The sequence below is a fragment of the Dryas octopetala genome, chromosome 6, assembly GCF_963921425.1.
Source record: "Dryas octopetala chromosome 6, drDryOcto1.1, whole genome shotgun sequence".
Taxonomy (NCBI): Eukaryota; Viridiplantae; Streptophyta; class Magnoliopsida; order Rosales; family Rosaceae; genus Dryas; species Dryas octopetala.
In genome coordinates this window covers 19,396,060-19,415,882 of record NC_141371.1, presented here as the reverse complement: position 1 = coordinate 19,415,882, position 19,823 = coordinate 19,396,060, and the positions used below count along the sequence as shown (strand labels likewise).

The following is a 19,823-nucleotide window of genomic DNA, read 5'->3' as shown; positions in this document are numbered from 1 at the left end:
CTGATAAGGCAAGCACCAATGTGGAGAAAAAAGTTGTGAAGAATATTGATATGAATGTGGAGAAAGAAATAGAGATAAATGAGGAGAATGAAATTGAGAAGATTGAGAATATGGGCATGGAAAAGATTGATGATCCAAAGGAGGAGAAGCACAACACGAACATGTTGGATGCTGACTGTGTCGACCTAGACTATGTGAGTGACAAGAATAGTGTTTCGAAGGTATATATTTCATCCTAGCTTACCCAACGTTTAATTGCCTTAATTTTTTGTTGTGAAAGTCATTAAATTAACTTCTATTTTATCTTGGCTATTTGCACAGGAGAAAAAATGCATGTTGGCTGTTGGCTCACTTGAAAATATTGTTGCATACGCTACATTACTTGAAGTTGACGATGCCAACCCACCGACACTGCATGGTGTTCCTTTGGCAGAGGGATGCCTGCGGGTTGCAATTTATACTTCGTTGGATGACTCAGTTTTGCTTCCCATCCCAATTAAAGACGAAGTAGTAACTGTTGGTCAAGCTGTTGGGACAATTGTAGCATGGCCGAAAAATCTTGTAACATATCAGAAGCAGCAGGAAGTTGGTAAAGAGGTATGTTTTTATGTCTCACCTAATTGTATTGTTGTAATTTTAACTGATTTGGGTGTTTTTAAAAGCTACCTCTAACATATATTGATAATTTAACCTAGAAACGTGCCAAAGGAAAGGGCGAGAAGCAATATAGGGGGAAAGGGATTGTGTTGAATCTTCAAACAATGCCTACGCCACTGAAGTTGTTGTGCATGTATGCACAAAATGTATTGAATGATGAGGGTACAATCAACTTTTTAATAGAGGCAGATGTTTTTGGGGCAACTCGTAAAACCCACCTTCTGTGTGAAGATATTGTCCAATTTGGTGGCATGGTTGAAATATCAGCAACCTGCATTGTCGTTTACATGAGGTATTTAATGAGACTACTTTTCTATACATATTTATATCCAGCAAAAGAGATTATGCAATTACTTACGGAATATTTTTTTAGGCACCTCTACGATGTGGTAAAGAGGTCAAAAATGCTAAGTATGGTTGGTTTTGTTGACCCTGCGAGAACTGGTGCGATAGGGTGTGGAAATGTAACTGAAAGATCAAGGTACTTGGCAGATAGGTTCGCTGGATCTCGTGATGATAAGATTTTTTTGGTCCCTTACAATTCCGGGTAAGTTAATCATTTATGTGGTCATTGTAAATACTGATTTCCAACCATATAAGGTATTTAATGAGAATTATAAATGTGTAGATGTCATTGGATGCTGACTGTTATCAATCCGGACAAGGAGATTGTCTATTTCATGGACCCAATGAGAAGACGTCTGATCGGCGATGAATGGAAAACTGTGGTAGACAAGTAAGTTGATTAGACGCCTCATCAGTTTATAAGTTCATTTACATATATCAGCAAGTGTTAAAATCATTTGGTTTTTCATGCGATAGTGGGATTAGAATCTTCAATGCTCAAGGGAATAGGCAAGGGCGTAAGGCAGTAATCTGGAAAAATATGGCGGTAGGTTGGCTTGTTTGTAGTTTGCTTTAAAACTCAAATAACAGATTGCTAAGTGGACTGTATATGTACTCATTCTAATTAATGTTTATTTGCATTTAGGGCATTCCTCAACAGCCAAGTGATAAGGAGTGTGGCTATTTTATTATGCGTTTTATGAAGGAAATAATTGAAGATGAGAGCTTAGCTTTTGTGAATAAGGTATGCATTAGTGAAGTATAAGTAACTTGGCATTATGTTGGTCATGTGAACTCTGAGTAGTGATATGAAAATTGTCTTTTACTTGGAAATGTTGAAATTCTTTTCTTTGTTTTGTGGCTGAAAAATTGGAAATGTAGTAAAGGAATAAAAGGAAACAAATTAGCTTGGGGGAGTCTGTTTTGGGTGCATGCAGATTGGGAATACTGGGTGGATTCTTTCAAACTTGTGGAAGTGACCATGTTATATAGCTAGGCCCATGTTTGATGATCACTTGCATGTGTGAATTTGAGGTTGATTTCAGTTTGATTCTAATTAATGTAGTTATGCACTTATATTATTAATAACAAATTCATGAATGGTCTGGTGCAATTTCTTTAGGCCATTGGGGGATTCTGTTTTGGGTGCAGTTAGCTTAGGACATTTTGCTGGTTATATATGTGTGCTTGATTCTTAATTAATGTAGTTGTGCACTTATATCATGAGTTGTCTTGGCCTTTTTTACCTAAGGGGCATATTGTTTATTTCTTTATTGGATTCATTATGTTTTTATTTTGAGTTGAATTTTCTTTTTAATTACTACTCCATTTTTGCCTTGTTTCAGTGGGAGCGAAGGAAGGACAATACTTATACCCAAGAAGATATCGATGAAGTCCGGGCTGAATGGGCAAACTTTGTGGGGCAGTATATGTAGATCGAGTAGAAGGTGGATTTTTGACGTATAGCATTTTTGAACTTGATTTTGTAGGCCATGTGTTTAGCTAGACTAGCTTGGGGTATATATATATCATTGATCACTTTGCTAGCTTCTTTTGGGTGCTGCCAAGATTGATAGCTAGGCTTAATTAATTGCTAGATTAGATTGATGGCAGCAAATTGGTAGATTAGAAACTTGATGGTTGATTTTTGAGTTATAGATGGTTTTTGTGTATGGCATGGCTGGTTGTGTGAATAGCATTGGGTTTAGAGAGTAAACTACATATATACAATTACTAGCTACCTTGAAATTCCTTTTAATATTTGGTACTTTATCAATTCCAAAATCCTTATTTATTGTGGATTAGTTTAAATTTGAGCAAATTGTGATTTTGTGAATTAATGTATAATTTATTAAGAATGTTAACATTATAAAGGGAAACATGCTACTTGGAACAATGGTGTTGTACCAAAAACACCTAGGTAGCTATTTCAGGTACTGCATGCCTATGTAAACCAAATGTAAACAGGAACATTTTACAACAATTTTTCTGACGAAATCGTGGTCTGTAACATTAACTTACAATAGTTCCATATTAGAAACCGTTGTATAATCCATAACAATACCACACAAACCTTAGAAAGCCGATGTATATAATATCTATAGACATCTAATTAAACTTGAAATTACTATCTTACACAACGGTTATATAGTTAAAATCTGATGTTCTTAAATTCATAATACAACGGTTTCATATAAACACCGTAGTATGAAAGACATATATACATCTCAAACACCTATTTTTAGAATGACCTATACCACGGTTAGGATCCAAAAACCGTTGTTTTAATGAGTATTTCACCTTGTATTAGTAAACGTAACCGTTGTGTATATATATACTCAACAACAGTAGCCTTTAAACCATGAGATTTTTAGGATGTATATACAACGGTATTTTTGTCATTACCATTGTGGTAATGTAATGAAGACAACGGTTTCATATAAACACCATAGTATGAAAGACATATACACATCTTATACACCTATTTTTAGAATGACCTATACCACGGTTACAATCCAAAAACCGTTGTGTTAATGAGTATTTCACCTCGTGTTTATAACTAAAATAGTTGTAAAATACATGTATTAGTACACGTAATCGTTGTCTTGAGAACATAAAACAATGGGTTCGAGGAAAAAACCGTGGTGTAGTTATATACTCAACAACAGTAGCCTTTAAACCATGGGATTTTAGTATATATATACAACGGTATTTTGGTAATTACCATTGTGTTAATGTAATAAAGACAACGGAAAATAACCGTTGTGTAATGGTACCCCAATAGACGTCGGTCGATTAGACGACGGTATTTTGGCAACTTACACAACGGATAAAATCCGTTGTGTATTACGTTTTTTGTAGTAGTGTACCCTGACATAATTGACCATAAATATATATTTCTCTTTAAATTAGAAACATATGGGACCTTCTCAATTGAGCTAGAACCTCAGCTGAAGCCCTCTCCAAAGCCATCTTCCAGCTTTGATTCTTATAGTATTGATGACATATAATAGCTAAATATTAGAAAGAATGAGCAATCTCCGTTATAATAGCTAAATATTAACATTAATTAACATAATAGTACTAATGAAAGTGAAGCAATCCAAATGCCGTGAGTTACTTTCTTATATTTAGGACGAACATGAAACTGCCCACTCATAAAATATTTTGGAATTGCAACTAAATTAGGTGGAAACTGCGGCAAAGTCTATATAGAAACCTTATTCCAATAACTGATTTGAGAAATGCTTGCTTTAAAAAAAAAAAAAAAATACATTTAATGTAGGAAATCTCATGTTTCCCAGCTTCAACTTCTAACTCACTAGCTTCTCTCCTCTAGCAAACTGTGCATGAACTTCTTTTATTTCAATCATGAGTTTCTCAACCTTGCAGCTAAAAAACTAGTAGTAGAGGACAAAGAGTAATGTCGTACCAGAACTCTTATTTGAGAGATTTATGGTTATACCATTGCATTTTTTAAACTTCACCAATCTGTCATCAGTGGTGAACAAAAAAGAAATTCTAGAATTCTCCTTACATATTTCTTAAGGACTACTTATAGGTTATCAGGTTATATTCATAGGGAGGTAAATCCTGTAATAGGTTATCAGGGTTTTTTGTTGCACAAGGATCAGTCTATAGGCAGCTTTTCTTGTATGTATTCTGGCAATAACTTAAGTTTCAGCAATAGTTCAGGCAAATCACTCAAATGTGGCACAACTGCAAGACTTATGTACCATTTTAAGAAAATAATAATTGTAATATATAATGCCTGTGCAGGAATTGAATTGACCAAGGTAAAAACAAGGAACCACATGCCTCAGAAATTATACAATTGTTCCCTACTCAATTGAAACGGAACCCAACCAAATTTTACTCACATATGATGGAGGTATTTAAGTGAAAGAAGTTGCTTCATATAATCAGTGATGTGGTACCCATTGATGTTAGTTCGACAACATCCTTTATATACAGGCTCACCATCAATAAATTGGGGAATGAAATACAAAAATCATGGTCGATCAACAAGTAACAATAAAGAGAGCAGGCCTTGGCTACATTTATCATCTGTTTACTATTTGTTATTACTTAAGTTAAGCAAATGTAAAAACCAAGAAAGCATACCTGATGCGGACATCGTTAACAAGCCATTTAAGGTTTACCAACGAAGAAGAGGGAAGAAAAGATCATCTAATTCAACTCTATTTTTGTGGTTGGATTAGTTTTCTGAACTGTTTGTTTCATGTGTTGTTTTTTTTAGTTTTCTTATTTCAAGAAGGATTTGGTTTGATTTAATTCCTATTTTCATTAGGATTGACTTTGGTTTGATTTCCTATTTTTATTGGGGATTGACTTTATTTTTCTATTTTTAGTTGGATTAGGATTTCTATCCTAGAATAGGTTTGCTTTCCTATTTTCAGTCGAGTTTGTAGTCTTTCTAAGACCTCTTTGTACCTCTTGGAGGACAAATTATTGAGTAATAAAGTTTCTGAATAAATTTCCTGCGATAAGAGTTTTTTTTGGTGTGAAGCCAATCCTTGGTGTGAAGCTAAGATTGGGTGTGAAGCCCCTGGAGTGATTCCAGTTATCTTTTGTTTTTGTTTGTTGTGTTTTGTTTCCTCTAGTTTATCTAAACCATGTTGCCCAACCACATTCTACGTCAAATTTGGTATCAGACCAGGTTTCGTGTGTTTGACGTTCATTTTGTATGCCCACAACTCGTAGCGGCAAGACACCCAAGTGTCACGGGCTCACTTTTTACGCAGCGGAATTTGCCCGTGCGGCGCTAAGATTCCTCTGAATCAAGGCCAGCCATCCTTTCTCTTTGCTCTTTTCAAGATTTCGACCCATTCGTTGCCTTCTTGAGGTTTGCCAACAAGAACTACTCATCTCGAGTCTCGCTCGTAGCGACTATACGATTGCTTCCTTGTGTCAAGGTTCTCAGCCAAGACACTCGCCCGATCGATAGGTTCTTATGACGTCGGCATTCCATCCTCACATGTCGGGTCTTACTTTGTTTCCACATCTTGACCGTCATGGCACTAAGGGCTAGCTCGCGCCCATAGTCCTTTCCTCGAGTTGAACATGCAAGCCAACTTGCAAGCATGCCACCCGAGTGAGCAACTCTTCTCCGATGCCCCCACATTAGTTTTCTCTCGTTGGCACGAGGTCGCCCCTCCCGTGCCTGCTAGCATCATATATTGTGCATGGCCGAACCCAAGCCGATGCCCTCGTTGAGTACTACATGGCCAATGAGCACCATGGAGTCTCTGAGAGTTCACATGTAATGGGTGTGATGTGCATCCGGTGCGGCATAAGAGAATTCCTCTTGTAGCCTCGTGTGCGCGCACCCAGCGCAATACAAGCACTCCCGCTCGCTTGTATTGTCCATGGGACCTCCTGTCCCACGGAGACACATGACCGCCCTCCGAAAGTCATGTGCCCGCCCCTAGGTCCCCAAAGGTTCCTAGAGTAGCTCGCTTAACGCTCCATAGGTGTGGGCGTCGGGGGTGGTGGAGAGCCTGATACCATGTCTCCCCCTAAAGAGCATTTTATGTGTTTTCTCACAAAGCAGGAGGAAACATCTACTTGCGCGAGAAGTCATAATTGGCTGTAATTAATTCATCCGAACTCCGAATGACGAACCGTCAGTTGCGTTGGACTTGTTTCGACCTCCTGGATTTACCGGTATTTTTAGATTTCCCAAATTCCAACCGGAAGACCCCGAAACAGCCAAATTATGAAATTACCCTTCTACGCGCGCAACTCGGCCATTCTTTGCCAAACGAATGCCATTCTTTTGCCATTTTGAAAGTTTAATTTAGGTGATCTATTCACTCAATTATCTTGATTAATTTCACTTTCAGTGATCGGACCCCAATTTTTGGTTTATATGATCACTCACGAACTAGTCAACCAAACACAACTCAGACAGTCCAGTAACAAAAATGTGAAACTCCACATTGACTTCTAAAAAGCACTTCAGTAAACAACACAAATCAAACACACCAAGGATCAAGTGAGATCCTATACACTCAGAGGACCCATCACAATAGGCATCCCAGTGTTATCCACAACTACAGTGGTGTGTGATTAGCTAAATAGTTATATAAGGCATATATCAATATTAATCAAATAGCTCCAGTACAGATTTGTGTTTAAAAGATGAGTGAGTCAGTAATCATAACAACACAAAACAGGGAAGACAGATGCACACAAGATGTTCACCCAGAAAAACCACAAAGGGTAAAAACTGGGGGTCTATCCAGCTGACCAGGCAATCCACTAAATCAGAAGTTCAATACAAAGGAGGGCACTCAACACACAAGCTCAATCACTAAGTCCTAGACTAAGTGGCAGCTAGCTTACCCATTTTGTGCAACTTCCATACGCAAGGCAGATGGTCATTCATGAAGAAGGCAGCTCCACTCCAAGCTCATCAACCCATGGCACCAATCCGCACCAAGCTAAGTGGTTTCATCAATGCATGAACATGATATGCAAATGTAGGATTCACAAATAAAGATCAATCTTCTCAAGCTATCGGCATGAAAAGATCAATATTGAATCCTTCAACTTAAATCTAAAAATGAATGTGTTTGAAGTATGTATGAAGACATTTAAGCACTCAAACCCATATAGAATTTCAGATTTAACAAAAACAATTTTCAGAAAATCTCTATGTGATTTTTCAAGAATTAAAAACCATTTTCTGAAAATTATGAAGATGAGCACCTCACATGAAATATACCCAGCAGTGAAAACCCAAGAATTCACGCTCTAAAATTCGCTCATCAACGTACACACCAGATCTGGACAGCCAGCCCACTTAACCCCGTACACACCCACGCAAGAGGCATGTTCGCCCATGCCACGTGGAAGCCAATCAATGGCTGTCCACAAGAGACGGATTAAGGGCATATTCCCTTTGTCCTAGAGGGGTATCCTAGTATTTACTAAGGATAGAAAAAATCAGCTGTCAAAAGGAATTTTGCATTTAAAAATCAGAATGAAGAAGATGATGAATAGTGCTGATGTGTGAAGGTGTGTGCGTGAATGGGAAAGAGGAAATCAGATCTGAATGCTACAGTGGAGAAAACAAGTCTTGTGCAATGCACATGCATGTCTAATACTAAACAGAATATGGGCTTTCAAAGAATTGGGCTTAAAAATCAAAACCCGAAATGACCCACTGTAGCAACTGTAATTTAAGTAACAGTCACTGTACGTGAAAAACAGTGTTCATTATGATCAGTGAATGACTAGTCAAATAGACAAAAATCTGTTAATTTCATGAAATGAATGAAGTGCAGTATACCTTGTGACTTGTTCATTCTTGTCTTCTTCAAAGCAGCAGACCTTGTCCTAAATCTAGCCTAGAGCTTGTGAGTGAATAAATACAAATTAATACAATTGTTTTGACAAGGAAATAGCCAACATTAACAAATCCTAAAAACTAACAATCTCCCCCTTTGGCTTTCCTTGACAAAACAATAACCCATTTATCTCACAAGACTCTCAACACACAGCCCAACACTTGTTATAATGTACCTGCATGAAGAAAAACTTGCACAACACAAAGTATGATAATATGCAGTTTAAACGCAGCAAGCAAACAAATACATTCTCCCCCTTTTTGTCATGGAAAGACAAAAGGGCATACATGAAAAAGAAGAGTGAAGTTCAAGTGAACATAGAGTTGGTAAAGTATACAAGAAAAATCAATGGCAATATGGTCAAAGAGAAACTGAAGTAAATGCCATAACTTCCCTGAACTTTGAACTCCCCCAAGGACGAACGCCCCCTAAAGACTAACTCCCCCTAAATGCTAACTACCCTAAAGACAAACTCCCCCTAAATGCAACATCTCGATACCGGGCTTGCAGAATGTAGACATGTAATATGAGGGACAGCCAGAGAAGAACCTAGGTATGCAGAAAAGTCTAAAATGCCCTTTAATGAACAGTAATCCAAGGTGCAGAATGGTCCTGTGAAAATGACTCTGGGTTTGACGATTGTTAGACTAGTCAAAATGAACAAACTGCGTACTGGAGCATAAAACAAAAAAGATAGAGGAATCCTTAGAAAATTGGAAGCAATGACACACAAGGAAAATCTATGAGTTAGATGTGCTTCATGGATTTTATTTTTGACAAAACAAATTTGACAAAACAACAAACACACTTGAAAAGAATTTAACCACCAATGTCAACACTCTAATAGATATGGAAAATGAAGATTGCAAATTTTGAACAAGAAAATAAGCATATTTGGGATATACGGAGGTCAATGCTAGCATTCAAGACTTGTTCAAGATGGAAAAACAATGTCAAAGACAACCAAAGAGGTTAAATAAGTTTCATCCACAACAAAAGATTAGAATTTAACCACTCAAGAGAATTTCTAATTTGGTAACAAATCTTGAAAGCAAAGTTTTTCAACTCATGACAATGGCTTTGAGAAAATTATTTTCATTTGTTTTGTTTAGGCACATCCCAAGTTAAGTGCAATGAATTGGTCCAATTTTGCGACTCTTTACCCTAGAACACCATAAAAACACCTTGTTTCTCCCTAGGGCCGTGACTTCTTTGGTCACACTTCTTTCCTTTTTTTTTTTTTTGTTTTTGTATGGTGCACATTTGTTCAAATGAGGAAAATTTTAGCTAAAGATGGGACACAAAGGAGAAATTATATTGAAAGGTTAAATTGCATCCTCAAACAAATTGTCATTGAAAAGCATTTAACAAGTTTGATTGATTATGACAAAGTGTTAAAAAAAATCTCAAGTCTAACATTTGACAAGAAGGAGGGATTATGCTTATTGACATGACTCATGTTATGCAAGAACCTTTTTGAATATCAAAGAGAGTGTGACACATAATGTTAAGACCTTTCAAGGTGGTTAATTTCTTCAAAAGAAAAACTACTTAACCAAATAAAAGAAACTTAAACAATGAGGCACATTTAACTACAAAGACTCATGCATGTGTACAAATGCCAATTGACTTCCGAAGACTAATGTGCTTCGGATTCTCTAGAGCTTTTGTAAAGATGTCCGCAAGTTGTTGTTCGGAAGGAACAAAAGTCAAGGTAAGAGTTCCACTCTCCACAAGATCTCGAATGAAATGATGTCTTATGTCAATATGCTTGGTTCTTGTATGTTGCACCGGGTTCTTGGAGATATCTATAGCACTCATGTTATCACAATAGATGAGAAAGGTTTTCTCATCAATTCCATAATCGGCTAACATTTGCCTCATCCAAATGAGTTGTGTACAACAACTCCCTGCTGCTATGTATTCAGCTTCAGCAGTCGACAAAGAGACAGAATTCTGTTTCTTGCTATGCCAAGACACTAAGTTATTCCCAACATAGAAAGCACCACCCGAGGTGCTCTTCAAATCATCACTACACCCAGCCCAATCGGAGTCACTGAATCCAACCAATTTAGTGTTGGTATTATGGGTATACCACAACCCATAATCAAGAGTCCCACTTACATATTTGATGATTCTTTTTGTTGCAAACAAATGGGATTCTTTGGGATCACTTTGGAACCTAGCACACACTCCTACCGCAAACGATATGTCCGGTCTACTAGCTGTGAGGTAGAGGAGACTTCCTATCATGCTTCTATACAAGGTTTGGTCCACTTGCTTACCACTTGGATCCCTATGAAGTTTGGAGCTTTTACTCATTGGAGTAGTAGCCACTTTGGAAGACTCAAGCCCAAATTTTTTGACCAAGTTTCTAGCATACTTAGATTGGGAGATAAATATCCCACTATCTACTTGCTTGACTTGAAGCCCTAAAAAGAAATTCATTTCACCAACTAGACTCATTTCAAATTCACTAGACATTACATCAATGAATCTCTTAACATGAAAATCTGAAGTTGAACCAAAGACAATATCATCCACATAAACTTGAGCAATCAAGACATCATTTTTTAACCTTTTTACAAATAGGGTCTTGTCAACCGACCCTCTTTGATACCCATTGGACAACAAGTGATGAGAGAGTCTCTCATACCAAGCTCTTGGAGCTTGCTTCAGCCCATACAAGGCTTTCCTCAATTTATAAACACCATCTCTCATGTGAGGATCCTCAAAACCTTTTGGTTGTTCTACAAAAACTTCCTCATTCAAGTAACCATTTCAAAACGCTGTTTTGACATCCATTTGATACAATTTGAACCTAAGATGACATGCAATGGCACAAAGCAACCTAACGGACTCAAGTCTAGCAACGGGTGCAAAAGTCTCATCAAAATCAATACCCTCTAATTGAGAGTACCCTTGAGCAACAAGCCTAGCCTTGTTTCTAACTACATTCCCAAATTCATCGGATTTATTTTTGAATATCCATTTGGTTCCAATGACATTTGTGTTGGTTGGTCTCTCTACAAGGGTCCACACTTGGTTCCTCTCAAATTGGTTCAATTCCTCATGCATTGCACTCACCCATTCCTCATGATTGAGTGCTTCTTTGACATTTTTAGGTTCAACAATGGAAACATAACACACATGAGCAAGTTCATTGGCCATTTGTTTTCTAGTCCTAACTGGCTGGTCTAAGGAACCTAGAATTACATCTTCACCATGGTTACACCTCACCCATCTTGGTTTTTCAGATCTGTCACTCAGAGTTTTGTCATTTTGTTCGCTCTCTGACTTGTCAAACTCAACAATTTTTGAGTCATCAGTAGGTTCATCACTACCTGACTTGGACTCTTCTTTAACCAAACTAACCTCTTTCGGATCAGATTGTGGGAACAATCCATCCTTATCTGCAGCCATTTCAATAGATGCATCATGATCATCTATTTTCACATTTATGGATTCCAACATAGAATTTGTTCGCAAATTGAAGACTCTAAAAGCTCTACTGTTGGATGAATAGCCTAAGAACAGACCCTCATCACTCTTGGAATCAAATTTTCCCAAATGTTCTCTATCCCTAAGGATGTAACATGCACTCCCAAACACTCTAAAGTGTGTAACCTTAGGTTTCCTACCCTTCCATAGTTCATAGGGAGTCTTTTTGGTTCCCGGCCTAAGGTAGACTCTATTTATGATGTAACATGCCGTGTTTACCGCCTCAGCCCAGAAATGTTTAGCAAGATTTTTGCTATTCAACATCACTCTAGCCATCTCAATCAAAACCCTATTCTTTCTCTCAACGATTCCATTTTGTTGGGGCGTTATTGGAGCTGAGAATTCATGTTTAATACCCATTTGACAACAAAACTCATCGAATTGAGAGTTTTCAAACTCAGTACCATGGTCTGATCTAATTCTGGACAGGGTTGACAGACTCATCATACCTTCACTTTTCAGCAGTTTCACAATCTTGACAAAATGATGAAATGTCTCCGACTTGTCCTTAAGAAATGACACCCAAGTGTACCTAGAAAAATCATCTACCATGACTAGAATGTATTTCTTTCCACCTATTGACAAGGTTTGGACCGGACCAACTAAATCCAAGTGAATTAGTTCAAGTGTCCTAGAGGTGCCTATGTCTTTGACTCTTTTGTGTGGTTCTTTGGTTTGTTTCCCCATTTGACATGGACCACAAACAAAAGTTTCGGGCTTTCCTATCTTTGGAAGACCTCTAACAACCTCATGCTTAGACAACTTGTAAAGGTCATGAACATTAATGTGACCAAGTCTTTGATGCCAAAGAGAGCTAGTGTCATCAATAGCTCTATTGCAAGTATTCTCAATTTTTCCAACATTGCCATCAAACACATAGCAATCATCCCTAGACCTAGGGGCATTCAAGATCTCCCTTCCTTGGGAGTCAACAATTCTACATCCACTTTGGGACATACACACTTCACCACCCCATTCATCACAAAGTTGGCTAATACTAAGCAAATTAGAATTTAGCCCATCAACAAATCTTACATTTTTCAATTCGGGTATACCGGGTATGTGTACAACCCCCTTTCCACTCACATATGACTTCTCTCCTCCTCCAAAAGTCACACTACCACCATCATAAGGAGCAAGAGAGGTAAAGACCTCCTTATCTCCCGTCATATGTTTGGAACACCCACTATCTAGGTACCAAATGTTCCTCTTAGTGGCTGAAAAAGCATTCAAGGTTACTAGACATTTAGTGGAGCTCTTCACAACCCATCTTTGATGTGGACTTGGCTTATTTTTGGGAAGTGGGGTGACAAGTAAGGCAATTTTGGTTACCTCCTTGAGTAGATTGTTCACTTGCTCTTGTAGAGAAACATTTCTCTTTGGTTCACTTGATTTCTTTCCTCTAAGTTTGTTGCAATTTGGTCTAATGTGACCCTTGACATGACAATGATGACAAACCGGGACAAACTTTGTTTTTCTAAGTGAAGTAGAACAATCAATTTGTGTGACACTTGATGTGGCTTGACTTGACTTAGAATGAGATGCATTTTGACCAATGTCAATGAAACCTAGACCCTTTTTGACACTATGATCAGATTCTGACTTGACAAAAATGGTCTTTGTGTTGGATACACTAGGACTATTTTCACTAAAACCCAAACCGGTTTTGTCACCATGAAGCTTTCCAATCCTAAGCATCCTATCAACCTTTTCAGCCCCAATGGTGAGCTCAACAATGCTCTCATTTGCTTCATGAACTTCTTTTTCAAGCTTTTCATTCAAAGATTTAAAGTAGATGTTGCTCTCCTTGAGCACTTTGACTTGACTCTCAAAATTTTGTTTCAAGATAGCCACACTTTCTAATTCACTCTCTAATGACTCAATCTTCTCACACAATTTCAATTTAGCATTCTTTAGTTTCTGATTTTCTTCCTTTATGCTAAGAGTTTCGGTGAAAAGTAAGTCATACTTATCACAAAGTGCAGTGTAAGACTCATCATCAGGAACAGATTCTGAGTCAGACCCACCCTCTACTTGATCAATCTCCTTGATTGATGCAACAAATGCAACTTCATCACCCTCAACATCGGAAGAAGACTCACAATCATTTGAGTCATCACTCTCACTATCACTCCAAGTGATTTTCATGGCTTTATTCTTACTTGAAGAATGATTCTTTCTATTGTTTGCACATTCAATTGCTATGTGACCTATTCCACCACAAGTGTAACATTTCACATCTCTCTTGGTTGTTCTTCCCTCTTTAAAGTTAGGCTTCCTCTCTTGTTTTCTCTCAAATGAATTCTCTCCTTGAGGTTTGAATTTGAACTCCTTAAAGTTGTTACCACTAGTTCTAGCTTCTCTCCCTTTATTTCTAAGAATTCGTCTAAATCTTTTGACAAAAAGGGCAACCTCATCATCGGACATGGATGATTTTTCACTCAAGTTTTCACTCATCTCTTTGACACTTTGCAAAGCAATATCTTTTGACTTCTTGCTATCCCTTTCATCCATTTCAAGTTCCATCTCAAAGGTTTTAAGCTTTCCTACCAATTTACCAATTTTGAGTTCATCCAAATTTTGGACTTCTTGTATTGCATGCTTCTTAGATTGAAATCTCTTAGGTAGAGATCTAAGAACCTTTTGGACAATGGTAGACTCCTCATAAGGTTTACCTAGGGACATGGCTTCATTTGTGAGGGCTTCCAACCTTTCATAGAACTCAGAAAATGACTCGGACTCTTTCATCCTAATTTCTTCAAATTTGGCATGTACCATTTGAAGCTTAAGTGACCTAACTTGTTTGTCCCCCTCATGAACAACCCTAAGTTTGTTCCAAGCTTGCCTAGCCGTGACACAATGTTGTATGTGTGCAAATTGTGAGGAAGACAATGCAGTGACAATAGCATTTCTAGCCTTCTTGTTGGAGCTAGAGGCCGTGACTTCGGCAAAAGACCATTCGGACCTAGGCTTAGGAGTTTCAATCCCATCAACAATCCGTGTGGGAGGAATCCACTCAACATTGAGATACTCATATGCCAACTCATCATAGGCATCAAGAAAAATTTCAAATTTTTCTCTCCAAGCAGCGTAGTTGCTGCCATCAAAAAATGGAGGAGAGTTGCAAGATCCTGCAACGCGATCTCTTTCCATCTAGACACACCTAGAAAACAAACAACACCCTAGGATCTCTCTATTTGCTTTTAGAGTAGCGCTCTGATACCAATTGAAAGTTTAATTTAGGTGATCTATTCACTCAATTATCTTGATTAATTTCACTTTCAGTGATCGGACCCCAATTTTTGGTTTATATGATCACTCACGAACTAGTCAACCAAACACAACTCAGACAGTCCAGTAACAAAAATGTGAAACTCCACATTGACTTCTAAAAAGCAAAAATCACTTCAGTAAACAACACAAATCAAACACACCAAGGATCAAGTGACATCCTATACACTCAGAGGACCCATCACAATAGGCATCCCAGTGTTATCCACAACTACAGTGGTGTGTGATTAGCTAAATAGTTATATAAGGCATATATCAATATTAATCAAATAGCTCCAGTACAGATTTGTGTTTAAAAGATGAGTGAGTCAGTAATCATAACAACACAAAACAGGGAAGACAGATGCACACAAGATGTTCACCCAGAAAAACCACAAAGGGTAAAAACTGGGGGTCTATCCAGCTGACCAGGCAATCCACTAAATCAGAAGTTCAATACAAAGGAGGGCACTCAACACACAAGCTCAATCACTAAGTCCTAGACTAAGTGGCAGCTAGCTTACCCATTTTGTGCAACTTCCATACGCAAGGCAGATGGTCATTCATGAAGAAGGCAGCTCCACTCCAAGCTCATCAACCCATGGCACCAATCCGCACCAAGCTAAGTGGTTTCATCAATGCATGAACATGATATGCAAATGTAGGATTCACAAATAAAGATCAATCTTCTCAAGCTATCGGCATGAAAAGATCAATATTGAATCCTTCAACTTAAATCTAAAAATGAATGTGTTTGAAGTATGTATGAAGACATTTAAGCACTCAAACCCATATAGAATTTCAGATTTAACAAAAACAATTTTCAGAAAATCTCTATGTGATTTTTCAAGAATTAAAAACCATTTTCTGAAAATTATGAAGATGAGCACCTCACATGAAATATACCCAGCAGTGAAAACCCAAGAATTCACGCTCTAAAATTCGCTCATCAACGTACACACCAGATCTGGACAGCCAGCCCACTTAACCCCGTACACACCCACGCAAGAGGCATGTTCGCCCATGCCACGTGGAAGCCAATCAATGGCTGTCCACAAGAGACGGATTAAGGGCATATTCCCTTTGTCCTAGAGGGGTATCCTAGTATTTACTAAGGATAGAAAAAATCAGCTGTCAAAAGGAATTTTGCATTTAAAAATCAGAATGAAGAAGATGATGAATAGTGCTGATGTGTGAAGGTGTGTGCGTGAATGGGAAAGAGGAAATCAGATCTGAATGCTACAGTGGAGAAAACAAGTCTTGTGCAATGCACATGCATGTCTAATACTAAACAGAATATGGGCTTTCAAAGAATTGGGCTTAAAAATCAAAACCCGAAATGACCCACTGTAGCAACTGTAATTTAAGTAACAGTCACTGTACGTGAAAAACAGTGTTCATTATGATCAGTGAATGACTAGTCAAATAGACAAAAATCTGTTAATTTCATGAAATGAATGAAGTGCAGTATACCTTGTGACTTGTTCATTCTTGTCTTCTTCAAAGCAGCAGACCTTGTCCTAAATCTAGCCTAGAGCTTGTGAGTGAATAAATACAAATTAATACAATTGTTTTGACAAGGAAATAGCCAACATTAACAAATCCTAAAAACTAACACATTTGACCCTCCATACTTCATATTATTGTCACGGAAGCACAACTCTAAGTGCAGACCGTGACACCAAGCATAGATCTTGCACAGCTGATGGAAACCTTGTCGCAGCAAGAATCTGAATTACAGACCACCATGCAAGAATAGTCCACTAACTTTAGAGAGCAATTTGCTACTACTGATTGTCGTCTTGCAGATATAGAAGCATTTATTCGACAAGATGCAGAAAACGTGGGTGGAGGAAAGAGGAATCGTGGCAGAAGAAATCACAATGGAGGAACGATAGAGATAGAGAAAGACCAAATTTTCAGTGTAATTTTGAGCAAGACTCTAATGAGAAAGTGATGAGGTCAGTGAAACTTGACGCTCCTAGTTTTGATGGAGAGATTAATCCTAAGGCTTTCCTCGATTGGTTAGCTGCCATGGATCACTATTTTGATTGGCAAAATATGTCTGAAGGTCGAAAGGTCAGGTTTGCAAAGATAAAATTGGTGGGTCAAGCCGGACTATTTTGGACTAATGTTGAACGACAATTGGAGAGAGCGGGTGAAGAACCAATTGTCCATTGGGATTAGATGAAAGAAAGGTTAAAACAATATGTACCTTTGTCCTATCAGGAACGCTTAAGGAATAAATGGCAAACTCTTCGTCAAGACAACATGTCAGTTGCTTAGTGTATTTCAAAATTTGAAGAATTTATGCTACGATGTGATGTAAGAGAAGATCGATTGGTGACTCTTTCTCGTTTTAGATCAAGCCTTCATTCTGAACTTCACAGAGAGTTAATTCCTCATGATATCAATTCTTTAGAGAGGGCTTATCAAGTTGCACAATAGCTGGAGCGCACGTTATCTAAAATCATCTAATGTTTCCAAGCGATTTGACAATCGTAAACCTGAAAAATATGATTTTCATACTAGCATATCGGGAGCAAAGTCTACTCCAATTTCTAAGGGTTTTACAACGTCTAATATAGGGAAATCCGAGAAAGGAAAAGGAGTACAACATGATACATGAGGTAATGGACCTACAAGATGCTATAAGTGCCAGGGTTATGGACACTTCACTGTCCAGTGTCCTACAGAGGAGAAGACTCGAAATCTGTTTGCAACAAATATTAAAGATGATTCAGATGATCAAGGTGAACTCGAAGAAGAAATTTATGAGCCCGAACTTACGACCGACATTGAGGATTGTGGGGTTAACTTGATGATGTTGACCAACCAAGGATGACGGTGGTGAGGTGTACTTTAACTCAACCTAAAAATAACGATGATTGGCGAAGGACATCCATCTTCCATACCTATACTAAGTGTGGTGACCAGAATTGCTAGTTTATTACTAATAACAGAAGTTACGTACATTAATGTGGTGTCTAAGCAAAATGTGGCTCATCTTGGTTTATCATGCGTAAATCATCCTGAACCATACAGAGTGGCATGGATTGACATGTCTTCTCTTCCCCTGACCCAACGGTGCCAAGTTCCTATTCTGTTCTCATCTTTCAAGGACAATGTGTGGTGTGATGTGGTGCCTATGAATGTGGGTCATATCATCTTGGGTAGGCCATGGATTTATGACCATGATGTTACTAATTTGGGTCAAGAAAATTCTTGTTCATTCATCCATAAAGGCAAGAAAATTACTTTGAAGCCTCTTTTACCCAAACCCATGACTCGACCAACATCCAACATGGAAGGACATAATAAGACAAGACCATTAAAACCTCTACACATTATTAGTTCTAGTGAATTCACGAAAGAAGTAGAAGCAGATTCACCTATTTATGCTCTGGCAGTAAGAGAAACTGGCTGTTTTTCTAATATGGAAGTGCCTCCTGCAGTAAAACCAATTCTTGAAGAATACCATGATGTGTTCACTGAGGATCTCCCAAATGAGCTTCCTCCTCTTCGTGACATTCAACATGCAATTGATCTTGTCCCTGGAGCGACGTTGCCAAACTTGCCTCAGTATAGGATGAATCCTACGGAACATGCTGAGATAAAAAGGCAGGTTGATGCTCTTCTTGAAAAAGGGTTTATGATGGCAGGAGCTACTATTTTTTTCCAAGATAGATTTGAAAAGCGGCTATCATCAGATTCGTATTCGACAAGGAGATGAGTGGAAAACATCTTTCAAGACGAAGGATGGCCTATATGAATGGTTAGTCATGCTTTTTGGTCTAACCAATGCGCCTAGCACTTTCATGAGAGTTATGACACAAGTTTTAAGGCCATTCATGGGTAAGTTTTTGGTTGTTTATTTTGATGATATTCTAATCTATAGCACCTCTCAAGAGCAGCACCTTAATCATCTTAAGCAAGTCTGCTTTGTTCTTAGACATGAGAAGTTATTTGCTAACCTTAAGAAGTGTACATTCATGTCTAGTCAAGTTATTTTCTTGGGATTTGTTGTATCTTCTGAGGGAATGAAGGCAAATTTGGAATGGTAAAGTCTATTGTTGGGTGGCTAGAATCGACAAATATTCATGAGATGCGTAGTTTTCATGGATTAGCTACCTTTTATCGTCAATTCATTCATGGGTTCAGCACTATCATGGCCCCTATCATAGATTGCATCAAGAAAAGGGAATATCATTGGTCTAATGGCACTGCAATAGCATTTAAAGAGGTTAAGGCTAGAATGATTGAAGCTCATGTGATGCGCCTTCCGGATTTCCTGAAGCCTTTTGAAGTCACTTATGATGATTCAGGAGTAGGAATAGGTGGGGTTTTAATTCAAGAAGGACATTCGGTTGCATATTTCAGTGAGAAATTGAATGAAGCCAAGCAAAAATATTCAACCTATGACAAGGAATTTTATGCTGTTATTCAAGCATTATGACATTGGAGACATTATTTGCTGCCACAAGAGTTTGTATTGTTTTCAGACTATGAGGCTCTCCGATACCTCAGTTCTCTCAAAAGAAATTAAATTCACGACACGCAAAGTGGGTGGAGTCTCTTCAAGAATATACATTTGTGTTGAAGCATAAGGCGAGGGTCGAAAATAAGCCAGCAGATGCACTTAGTCGAAAGGTTTCTCTCATAACTACTAGAGTA

At 38.1% G+C, this 19,823-nt stretch overlaps 2 protein-coding genes across 2 annotated transcripts; both read left to right on the top strand.

Moving 5' to 3' along the window:
* Positions 1-890: 890 nt before the first annotated feature.
* LOC147283075 (uncharacterized) lies at positions 891-2,733 on the top strand. Its single transcript, XM_086248613.1, has 6 exons — positions 891-949; positions 1,031-1,204; positions 1,286-1,393; positions 1,480-1,549; positions 1,649-1,747; positions 2,349-2,733. Exons 1-6 carry the CDS (start codon positions 909-911, stop codon positions 2,436-2,438), a joined length of 582 nt encoding a protein of 193 aa, XP_086104739.1. The 5' UTR covers positions 891-908; the 3' UTR covers positions 2,439-2,733.
* Positions 2,734-18,033: 15,300 nt separating this feature from the next.
* On the top strand, positions 18,034-19,605 carry LOC147283074 (uncharacterized). The gene is made up of 3 exons (XM_086248348.1): positions 18,034-18,863; positions 19,048-19,209; positions 19,311-19,605. Exons 1-3 carry the CDS (start codon positions 18,034-18,036, stop codon positions 19,603-19,605), a joined length of 1,287 nt encoding a protein of 428 aa, XP_086104474.1.
* The last annotated feature ends 218 nt before the right edge of the window (positions 19,606-19,823 follow it).